This window comes from Mugil cephalus, chromosome 11 (assembly GCF_022458985.1).
Source record: "Mugil cephalus isolate CIBA_MC_2020 chromosome 11, CIBA_Mcephalus_1.1, whole genome shotgun sequence".
In the NCBI taxonomy this organism is placed as follows: Eukaryota; Metazoa; Chordata; class Actinopteri; order Mugiliformes; family Mugilidae; genus Mugil; species Mugil cephalus.
This window is the reverse complement of record NC_061780.1, coordinates 24,032,409-24,044,730: the sequence shown is the minus strand read 5'-3', so window position 1 is coordinate 24,044,730 and position 12,322 is coordinate 24,032,409. Positions and strand designations below refer to the sequence as shown.

Genomic DNA, 12,322 nt, shown 5'->3' with positions numbered 1-12,322 from the left:
TCCATCTGAAAAAAACACCTGCACCACCTCAGCGATATTTAAGACACGACCTGAACACCGCTGAGTTCCTGCGGCAAGAAGCCTCAAAAAGTTAAAGTCAAGAGACATTATGATTCCAAACACACGCACCAAGGTAAAAGGAACAAACAAGTCTATATAAGCATCTAGTAATTGGGCAGCATTCAATATCCTGCAGCAGCATGGGGGGTTCTGTGACAAAATACTAATAAGCTTTTGGAGGTGGGAGAAGTAGACGGAGCATGTGTGAGTTTCTAGTTAGTAACGTGGCTGTTTTGGCTTCCTGTGATGCAAAATGTGAAGAAAACAAACAATCTGTTTTCTTTTTTTTTTTAATTTTTTTACTTTTTCAATTCAGCTGCTTGTATCTGAGACACCGGGCTAAATATTAAATGGCTGGAGCATTTTATTTCTGTTGCATAAGATATAATGATCGGATTCACCCTGGAAATAAAAAAAAAAAAAAAAATGCCAGTTATCGTTTCTCATCAAACACAACGGTGCAGGCGGTTTAATGGTCCTGAGAGAATATCAGCATGGAGGCTGGAAATCACAAGGACGCTGCCGGTCTCGTTGTGCGTCTATGTGCGTGGGGACAGGCAACTTTAAATGAGTCCTGCAAAATATGTAAATGCCTCTCGTTTTATACAGCTTTTTATATCAACAAGTGTTACTTAACAGGCCAAAACAGGTCACTGTGCGTTCGTGGTAATGAAGGAACATGTCACTCAGTGCAGCGGTGTGACTGTATTTTTAATTAAGTCGCTTTTTAATTAAATCAATTAGGCACAAAGACATAGGGGGGAAAAAATAAAACCAGGCTTTGGTGCACACACAGCGCTTGTTAGTTCAAACTATTACACGTTGTATTGGGTCTTTTGACAGGATACAGAATATTAAGATACGTCAGTATCCTGGTCATGCTGGTTTTTACTGCTTCCTAGAAAGGGATCAGTAAGCGTATATCAAAATTAGAATGATAAAAAAGACGTGTTTAAAACCAAACACTTCCCCCACACAAATTTCCTTAAATAGTTTCACGCATCTTTTCCCTGCAGGGAGCGTTTTGGATTTGGATTTTTTGGAGTGGTATCACTGTGCATCTGCTGTGGTGTGGATTGTGTAAATGATTCCCAAAATATAAATACATATATAAAATAGTGTCTAGGTAGGGACTAGGTTTACCAGTGTTAGGATTTCTAATCAACCTGCAAAATGTTGCAAAAAAAATAAAAAATCGTCTAAATGGCGACTAAGTTTACCCGTGTTAGACTATTTTTCATTTATTTTTTTTATTTTTTGAATCATTTTACAGGTTGATTAGAAGTCCTAACACTGGTAAACTTAGTCTCTACTTAGGATTTCTAATATCAACCTGCAAAATGTTGCAAAAAATGTCCTGAACTGGCAGTAGGAACTGATACGGTCTTAGACTAGAATCCATGAAGCAGGGCAAGGCTACCAACGGCGAGATTGTACCAGGCAACTTTCTGATCCCCGCGTGTGATGAAGTCGGCCGGTCAAACACTATGAAGTAGGTAAAAAATGAGGCATGTTCTTACTTCGATCTGAAGCAGGGCCTCTTCTCTCTGACGAAGCACCTCCACGTCCTCCTCGCTGATTTCAGACAGGAAGGCCTGAGCTCCTGCCTCTGAGCCTGTGGCTTCTCCAAACAGTGGGCCCTCCTCCATCGGCCCGGAGAAGGGGGTCTGAGGACTCTGTAAAAAAACAATACAAATCAACAACCATGCACACACTGTTCAGACAGACAGAAGTCAGACCTGCATCTGCTCCCTGGTGATGGTGATATAGTAGTGACCCTCCAGGTTACTGCTATATCGCCATCATCCTGAACATTGGCTTATTTCTGTGATTTTTGCTGGTGGAGGGGCATTTTATTGCATGCATATATCTTCAGCTAATCTATTACTACATTTACATGTTACCCATTATGTTAGCTAACCCTATTCATTTTAAATATTTGATTTCAACTAGCCCCCTGTAGCTAACATGCCTTGTGGATACAAGAGACCTACGTAGCTTTCATGTCCACACTCAATAGCGCTCGATACATTCTGTCTTTGTTAATCAAATTGTAATTTCAGGACTTTTGCTAATTAGCTATGGTGAGCTAGCCCCGGCGGCTAGCTCTAGTTATCCGGCCAACAGCCGCAATATCAAAGACATGAACACACTTCCGCCACAAGTTTAATTAATACTACACTCTGCTCTACCTCCCCTGAGGAAATGTTAAATTATACACTGTACTTGTTTTTATAAAAATTTTTTAAAACTCTCACGGCCCCATTGGTCCGCTTTACAGAGCGGTTGGCATGGCGACGGCTCATCGCCGTTATGTCCCATCCTGTTCCTATAGCTTCAGATAACTAACTAAAACAAAAGGTACGCACAAAATTGACACCTGAAGATGCATCGACATTATATTAAATACTTAAAATGACAGAAACCATCATGGAAAATGTATCTGACATTTAGTTTGCTTGGTTTTTAGTCCCAAGTCCCATCCGCTAACATGGAGGTGGTGGAGCTTATGACCTATACTACAACTAGTCACCAGAGGGAGCTCTACTGGCAAATATCTGCCAGGCCAATCAAATCATTTGGCTGGGATTTATGCAATGATGGACAGAAAAGACAGAAGTTGTGTAACTGTATCTAGTACTTGTTAAATAACTAAAATTTTACGGCAATTTATTTAATTTTCTACATTGTATTCTTACTTTCTTTACTTTTAATTAATTTTCTATATACTTTTACATTGTTATTTAATTTTACTCTTCATGCAACAGTTTATGGGAGCAACTGCCAATTGATCAATAAAGTATTGTGATTCTGATACACAGTACATCACCTGAGGTGAAAACATATGTTTACAGCTAAATGTATTGGTTGTTTTTTTGTCCTTTTACAGAAACAGCACATAAAGAAACCTCTCTGTAAATGTACAAGTATGTGTGTATCCCTGGCTTAAAATAAAATATTTGAGTACTTCCACAATTACTTCTTACTTATGTGTACACAGAAGCTGCTGCAATGATGCTAGGAAAATAATGTGCATTTCACTTATAAAAGTATCCACTCGTCTCCTATGTGTTTGTTACAGTAAGAAATGGTAAAGACACGAAGGTTGTGCATTTTTCAAAGTATCCTGGAGCTGCAGTTGGTATCTAATATGACAGTTTTCATTTAGCCGAGTCTTTTTGGGATGCTAACACATGTTAGCTTAGCGTAGACCTTTGTATAGGTCGTCTGAGAGTGAGGCTACGCTCTGTGAAAGCCCACACTTTGTGCCTATATGTCTCTTCCCTTTACTTTGATTTAGGTTGCATTGTGTAACAAAGAGGCCCGCTTGGCTTTTTTGCATTGCTAATGCGTTCCACCTTTGCGTGGCTGAGTGCACAGCTAATTCACAGCAGAGGGGCGACTGTGGGTCAGGGCGCAGGGGCCGAGCCGGGCTGAGTCACGCCGCTCCGTCTACTGGCCACGGTGTGACTCACCGCTGCTCGCCAAACTCTGCGACCGCATGCTCACTCCTCCGCATGCATACATCCGGAATATATTACCGCGTCGCAAAATAAAAAAGAAATAAATAAATAAAACCACTCTTGAGACAATCATTCTGACACCTTCTTGCACAAGTTCGTGCGATGCTGAATAAAAAAAATAAAATAAATTATCAAGGTTTCAGATCCCCAGCTGTCAGACGCGGTCAACTCCGCTGACGCAAATTTGAAGATGTGTGTGGGATAACATTTGCATAAGTCTGAAAAAAGGCTCTTTGAGACCATTCACCAAGACCTCATATATAACATAACATGCCTCTCATCATTCGCCATCCGCTGGCTGAAAAATCCTCCACTTCATCTAAAAAGCCAGACTTTTATTTTTTCTTGAAAGAGCTTGTTCTTCCACAATGTACCAGCTGATTGCTGAACTTTCAGCTATGCATTGAGTTATACAATGTGAGATTGCTGCCTCCCAAAAAAAAACCTACCGCTATAAAAAGACGTTGATAATATTCTTTCGGAGCGACATAAAACGTTAATACACGTGATTCTCCACGCTCCGTTCAGTTCAAGAGGTAGAAGCTTCAGTCACCCTGCGTACGTATTGTCTCTGCTAGCGAATAAAATGAGTTAAAATGCATACGTCGATCAGGCATAACATTATGACCGCCTGACTAATATGGTGCAGGTTTCCTTGTGCCTCCAAAACAGTCGTGACTCATCACAGAATGTGTCTGGAAACAGGATTGTTGTTTGTTGGGGGGCTTTGTGGATCATCCCACAGATACTTTGGGATCTAGTGAATTTGGAGGCCAGGTCAACACCTTGTGCATTTTTTTTTTTTAATGTTTTTTTAGTTGTTCCTAAAGGGTTTTTTGTTTTTTGTGTGTCCCAGTGTGTCAGGCTGTGGGAGTGTCCAGTCTAGTCTTCGTGGGTGCTACATGTCTAAGTAAATTAAGTGTCTAAGTAACACTGAACTGACACAAGATGGTCAATGTTATTCACTTCTCCTGTCAGTGGTTTTAATCTTGTGGCTGATCGGCGTACACATGGTCATAGTGTGGAGTGTCAAATATACAGCCCACGTCCCAAAACCGGCCCCCCGGAGGATGCAACGTGGCCCGGCAGGATGAATTTGCAAAGTGAAAAAATTACATAACTGCAATTTTTCAATCAAATCTGCACCTGTTCCTAATTTGTCCACTAGAGGTCACCATAACTAAACTGTAACTGCCAGCAATGTACCGAAATAGCGCTTACTTTCCAAAAAAAACAAAAAAAAAACATAAATAAATTAAAATAAAAATGAGGTTGTTTGTAAAATGTTTTTCTAAAAAGAAAGTTCAATAAATGCACTTGTCTAATTTTCTACACTATCATGTTCCTGGTCTGGTCTGGCTTTATTGGGCTGCATGTGGCCCCCAGACTAAAACGAGTGTGACACCCCTGCTGCAGACACAGTCCACATGAAACACACAACCAGAAAGGAGGAGACTCAGTATTTCTGCTCAGAGCTGCAGTCACTCAGACAAACGCTCTTCATTGTTGTGTGGACCAGAAACATGTCTTGGAATGAACACACCCAAAATTATAAGCGATAAATGCATTATTTCTTGACGAGGGTTCAATAAGAAGAGTGATATCGAATGTGTCGTTACACTGAATATGAAGTGGAACTCAGCAGCTCGGTTATTTAGTGCCAGAAAGACCGGAAACGAGAGCACCAGACGTCCCAAGGCGTCTAAGAACATTACTAATTAACAGATAAAAGCTCATTTGTCTGATGAAAGTTGGAACACAGAGTTAATGGTGGGTGAGGAGGAGAAACGCAGCCTTGAGAATTACATGATACCAAATAAATACAGAGCTGATCTGATATGCAGCCACAAATGAAAGCGGGGAAGGAAACAGTGTGAAGCAATCTCTTCGGAAGGAGGCTCAGGTCACAATATTTACTTCAAATGTTGAAACAGACGCCGACGAACTAACCACTGCGCATAAAATGAGCAAACAGTTTTGATTTTAGAGCCGTTTCACAACGCGAATTAGTTTGAGACGTGTGAGACGCAGCTCTTCTCTGAACAAAGAGGCGCCCGGAGGTCGCGTCGCCGTGACGGCACAGAGTTTTAAACTGGCATTTATTCGGATAAATAAAAAACATCTGGTGGTGGTTGTTTTGTTTGAGTCTCTCTATTAGTGCGGTATCTGTTGTCATTTCCAGATTTGGAACGTTTCCCGAGAAAGTAGGAAGTTTTTGCCACGTTTGGACACTTTTAGAGGATAATTATATAAGAATATTTTATATAACGGATGAGGTCGGTGATGTCAGCATTTGCGTTGCATTCCTGCATTTGTAGTTCTTCACGTTTCTTAAAAGGAAGACGGGAGCTTCATTGACGTCTTCTTCGTAATTTCCTTATTAGCCAAGAAAGTGTAGAGTAAGTGTTGTATGATTTCAAAACCAAACTGTAGATATTGTACTGAGAAAGAAAGATCATATTTTCTGTAACATGAACATTGCTTGATGTTAGTATATGTTCCTTTCGACTCTATTGATCCACAAGAGATACTGTCTGGTCGCAAGAGCTCAGAAAACAAAATATTGGAATAAAATAAGAATAAAACTAAAAATATACAAGATTTGTATATGTACAAATCCACATGAAACAAAGGTAAATATACACTAAAGACTGGAAGGATGAATGATAACGTACAATAATCTGGATGTAAAAGCACAGACCTGAGTGAGATGGAGTTATGTGTTAGCAGAGTGACAAGGTGACAGTATCCACACATGCTATTTATCTTCTAAAGCCAATACCACGTTTTAACCTACAATAAGTAGTTTTACTTTTATGAGAGACCTCGGCCTCTTTTTAAAAATGATCACTTAAGACTTTTTCGCCCACTCCAACTCCGAGCATACCAGTGCTTTTAGAATAATGACTCGCGTCAACTCTTACGTCTGCCTTCGATGAGGACTGACACTTATTTTATGAAGTCTATTAGTAGCAGTTTCCTTAATTAGTTGTCACTGAGCGGCAGAGTAATAATATGCTAAAATAGAATCAGTTTAAGAAACAAAAAGACGTGTCTGTGGGAGCTGGACGTGAGGAACTGAGAGAGGCTAAACGGTTCAAAGGAAGTGAGGGCTGAAATACAGCACCAGAGGTATCCATCTAAATATCAGTAGTATCCATACCAAGGCTGATTGATACTAGCATGATGACATTGATACTTTTGTTACAGTTTCTCTTCTATAAGTCCAGTAAATGACTCCTCTGAGTTCATGTGAACATATCAGGAGCTTCTCCGTCCTCACCTGTAGTAAAAGGTGGATAAGGACGGAGTTTGACACTCAAGCATCACAGCAGCATCACACCGATGCAGGTGCTGATGCTGTTTTTGAAATGTGTCGGTACTCGGAAGAGAAGACAATTACACAGGATGCCGACTCAGCAACTCAACAATTTTTAGATTTTATATTACATTGTTGCTTTTCTTTACTTATTTGCTCAACTGACTTTATTATTATTATTTTGTTACATTGTTCCTTTTTATGTTGCACCAGTTCTTTTCTAATTTAAACACTGTTAAATTAGTTTAAATTGTAATTAGTTAATGGAAATGAGTTTGTTTAACTAATATGTTTCTCCTGTGTTTTATCATAATCAACAAACTAAAAGCAAAGTTAGGAAGTTACTCAATGATCATGACATTTCGGTATTGGTGTTGGTATCGGCGATGCTAGCCCTGTATTTACTTGGTATCGGACTGATACCAAAATTCCCAGTATCGCCCACCCCTACACAGCAGCATCTCATCTCTTTCCTGGATGACGGTGAAACAGAGGGAGGACATCGACTCACCTTCGTCTTGTCTTTCTGCGCCAGAGGAAGCAGGGCCCTTGAGCGCTCTGCAATTTTCTGAAAGAGGAGCAAATGAACAGTCAGGGCCAGATTCAGTGCAACAATTCAAACTTGAGAACGATTCTCTCATTAGTAAAGAATTTATTGACCCTAGCGGTAGATTTCTGTCATCAAACCCAACGTACCTTCTGCAGGTCCCCATAGCGCTGCACGGACTCGGAGAGCTCAGTCTTTAGTCTGGTCAGGCGCAGACGGTCTTGCTGTGCAACAAAACCAGATTAGCTTTAATTAGCGCAAATGTTGTTTAATCTCCTGTTTATTCTTCAGAATGGCAGTCAGTGAGGGAGGAAGGGGAGCATGAAATACCCGTGAAGAGCCGCTGATTATATCAGAGAGTTGCTTGATGAGTTGGCTTGTGCTGGTGATGACTTTGTTGGTTTGCTGCTGAGTGGAATGTCTGGAAAAAATGAAGTTCAGGAGACAGAAAGAGAAATGGAGGGTTTACTGGATTAGGACACGATACTGCCAATACTGTATGCCAATGTTATCATATATATTATCATCACCGATCAGGCATAACATTATGACCACCTTCCTAATATTGTGTAGATCCCCCTTGTGCCTCCAAAACAGCTGTGACACATCAGAGAATGAACATGGACCTTCTGAGGGTCCTGTGGTGTCTGGCTACACGATGTTGTTCGTGATGGCTTTGGCTCCTATGGGTTGAGGGAAAGGGGCCTCTGGTGGTCTAGGTGGGGGCTACTTGTCTAAGTAACATCCACATGAATGAATGCCAGGTCCAAAAGTTTCCCAGCAGAACACTGAACTGTCACACGATGATCAATGTCATTCACTTCTCCTGTCAGTGGTCATAATGTTGTGGCTGATCGGTGTATGTCATTATGATTTGTCATATAAGATTCTACATGGATGGGGAAACATTTCCATAATAGCCCCACAGACAAAAGGCCAAGCTGAACAAACATTTAACTGTGTTTGAATAAAGATTTGTAATTGAACTCTGAAAAGTCATTGGAGCAGAGAATCAGCAGAGAGCACACATGCAGAAGTCCATCAGCCACATAGTTTATTTAGATTCTGCCCGCCTAGTGATTATTAAACACTTTCAATTAGCAAAATTTATTATTATTAAAATGAAGTCAGACTTCAGGAAATCAGCCGCAAAATGACGAACTAATGATTCAGTATTGTGTTTCCTAATTGGCACCACACTGGTTACTGGTGACTGGGTTTTCATCTAACGCAGCAAAATAAAAACACAAAATAAAAAACAGGATCGAGACCTCGCACGAGGGAGGCCGTTCCTTTTTCTTTTCTTACTACATCAATAACAGCAGCCTATTACTGGGGAAGACTTTTAACTGCCCTGTTACATAGACTGTATATAAATATGGACGATGTGTCTCCACTTTCCTGCATTGGCCAAACGGACGCTTCTTTCCCGCGGAGACGACAGATGCTGGCGAGTTTTACAACATGATTGAAGTCCAAAAAAAGTAAATTACAACGCTCTATCTAAAAGAAATAAATAAAGTAACCTGTGTGTGTGTGTGTGACCCGTGCAGGACTCTCTGAGCCGGCCCCGCTCTCAGGTCTGTCTGTCCGAGATTACGTTTGACCAGCGGAGTCACCGAGTATTAACAGAACCCTGATAGAGGTGGACAGTGTAACGGCCAAATCCTCTCTGTTCTTTCATGTTTTTTTTTTTGTTTTTTTTTTTTCCTGGAAAGCTCCACCAGAGTGTTAGGGGTCGAAAGGTGCGGCCATATTCATAACTCCGCGGCCACTTCTGCCGGAAGCCCAGGTTAAGACAGTCATTACATATCCATGCTGCCAGGTCATCCTGGGGCTCACGCCCTCCCCGCAAACTCCCTTCCTTCCAGACTTGACACTATTACGGGCTGCCCCGCTGAGATAGGCAGCTACACAAACACACCTCTGCTGCTGCTGCTGCTGCTGCTGCTGCTTCTCAAATATTGATCTACATGAAGCCGGTGGCAGAGGCGTGGGCAGGAGGACCGCCACAGTGGATCGGGGTTAGAAAGGAGCGTGTCGCTGTGATTCTGCGTTCGTGGTGAGAAAAGCCAAAGTGTCAATTGGGGGGGAGAAAAAAACTACCTGAAGAGCATCTGCCATTGTATCTGTGCAGAGCAGGGTTAAAGGGAGTTAAAGAAGCAGCCTGGACGGGGTGGAAGTTAATTTTGCGGCTCGAAATAAAAGTTTTACTGTAAGGAAATAATTAAATTGGGCCGCAGCCAGTTGTCTCCCCCTGACCAAAGTCATGACAGAAATCTTCTACGGGAACAAGTTTTACACTTATTGTCTAATCAGGATTTAAGACTTTAAGTAGCCAGAATGCTGTCTTATATAAAAGCTATAGAGAGGCAGTAAATTTCTATGCCTGAGCTCCGTTAGGATGATAATAAAAGTTGGACATTCCAGAGACTAGTGCATCGTATACGTATAATCCATAAATGCTCCAGTTTTCTTACTTCGCTAACCTGTCTGAAGCTCAGTGCATGATGTAGGATCGATTTATGATGAGTGTGCGTATGCCTCATGGTGTGCGACGCGTTCAGCGCGTCGACGCAGCCGCCTCAGCCGGAACATGAATGCGCACATAAACACAACAGAAAGATTAACAGGCGCTAAACCTCAGTGTGACGCGTCATCGTTTAGCTGCAGAAGCAGCCGCGGACACGGGGAGGATTATTTAGAAATCACAGCCGGCGAATGCTCCATCGCGTCACCCAGCTGAAAATGACACGGCGGAGCGTGGGGCTGACGCGCCGCATTAGGGAACCCGAAAGGAAATGAGTTCAGTTTGAATGTGCAGCGGAGACGCCGAAGAATGTGCAGAGATTTCGCTTTTATTTTACCAAAAAATCTGCAACCTGACGTTCTCCAGGACAGAGAAAGGTCCAGCCTGTTAAAGTGCCCTGACTTTTGAAACCTATATTTTCCTACAACCTACAAGTTCCTTCTTGCCCACATGTTTTAATGGAGAAAGCGTGAAAACGTCCGGTCTGCAACATCATAATGTGAAGTCTGAGTCCGACCCTGATGATGCCTTCATGTTTGATCGACACTTATCACATACCACCTCATGTAACTTCATGTAAAATAGTTCACTTTTAACTAAAATTCAAACGTTCATCAGTCTATTCAATGACCGGTGTCACCATCAACCGTCGGCTGTAAAGTGGCCAGTACGTTTTTTTTAAATGTTCATCCCCAAATCAAATGTACATGTTTTTTTCTTCCAGGCATTGCTATTCATGACTATTGTTATTCTGCATTGTTTTAGATAAACCAATCAGGCAAAACATTATGACCAGTGACAGGAGAAGTAAATAACACTGGCCATCTTGGTACAATTCATGGATCAACATATATCAAGCCTAGTCTCTAAACTCAAGGAAAAACTGGGCTTTTATTGTAGGAACAGGTATTATTTCTCCCATGGAGCTAGTGAATATCTTCTATCCTTTCTCCAACTGCTTCATTGTGGTGACATATTGTACAGTATATTCACGCTTCAGCCACGATCTCTTTACGATCTGGACACTGTATATTACTATACATTGTGGTTGTTTGTACAAATCTCACCCATCAATGCAATATGGTCACGTTTATTTATGAAGCTCTCCGTGGTGTGGTTCCATCCTAGGAAACCACTTGATAAGGAACCAAGGACACCATTTCCTACGATCGTCTTACTTCTTTACACCGTCTGTCCTTTGAGTGTTTGAGTGGGATTTGGTAACACTGCTACCTATGCATGAAATTCCTTGCAGTCCGTCTTCAAACTGCCTGATCTGATCCTTGACAGCTTTGTTGCAGTTCTCAAAGAGGAGGAACTTGAAAGCATCGGTGGTTTGTCGCTGCTTTTAACCCATTTCAAGCCAAACGAACCTGCTGATTTTACTTGTATGTATGATGACGTATGAATGATTGTAATTGTATTGTACAGATTCTCTATCTCAATGAGCTTCCCTGGTTAAATAAATGTCTAATCCCCCACTAACAACACTGTCTTCCCAGGACACCCTCAGAAGGTCCATGTCCATTCTCTGATGAGTCCCACGTGTTTTTGAGGCACAAGGGAAACGTACACAACATCAGGAAGGTGGTTATAAAGGCGTATGTCCTCTCATCTTGTGGTGCTCGAAGCACAGACAAAAACATCCAACAGAAATGCTTCTGACCGGAAATTACGATCAGTTCCTTGTGCGATTGTTTTATTTGCTTAAACATACTTGAACATTATATGAGTTTATTACTATAAATACATTATATCATTGAATTATAAGAGGGGAATTTGATAATATTGTTTTTTAATGAGTCAGATGGACATTTTTATTAACTTACTACCTCGTCTGTGAGCTCAGCTCATAACACAATTTCCATAATTACGAGCCTCAGACGAGGCTCTCATCGAGAGCCTTCATGACGACGATGTGTAGGCGACAGGTGGAGAGTGTACAATTACACCACGGCCCTCTCAATGCAGCGAATATCAAAGATTTGAAATGTTAAGGCTTCCTTTTCATTTCATTCTTTATACATTTATTTATATGAAGCCGCATTTTGACAAGTTCCAAAAGATCTGTGACGTGCGGACAGTTGTCATTGTGTCTGCGATAGTCGCAAGTTCTCATCCTAATCCTCCATGTGTAGCCATCAGCTATTATTTATTTCACTTCTTTCCGACGAGGAACAGAGTGTTGATGAAAGCATCAGTAAACAAACTCAGAATATGATTATTCCGTGGTGTCTGCTGCCAGACGCGTCAGCTAATTTCACATCCATTACAAAAACAACAACAAAAAAGAATCTATCAAACTGATGAGATGCGAAGTTAATTATTCATAAAAACCTAAA

The 12,322-nt window shown here is 41.3% G+C and overlaps 1 protein-coding gene across 1 annotated transcript in view; it reads right to left on the bottom strand.

Moving 5' to 3' along the window:
- Positions 1-12,322, bottom strand: part of tsnare1 (T-SNARE Domain Containing 1) — a 147,640-nt gene that overhangs the window by 71,736 nt on the left and 63,582 nt on the right. The window contains exons 5-8 of the mRNA XM_047597643.1: positions 7,781-7,871; positions 7,600-7,674; positions 7,415-7,471; positions 1,581-1,736 (exon numbers count right to left, since the gene is read on the bottom strand). Of these exons, the coding sequence (XP_047453599.1) occupies positions 1,581-1,736; positions 7,415-7,471; positions 7,600-7,674; positions 7,781-7,871 (379 nt within the window). The remainder of the gene's footprint in view (positions 1-1,580; positions 1,737-7,414; positions 7,472-7,599; positions 7,675-7,780; positions 7,872-12,322) is intronic.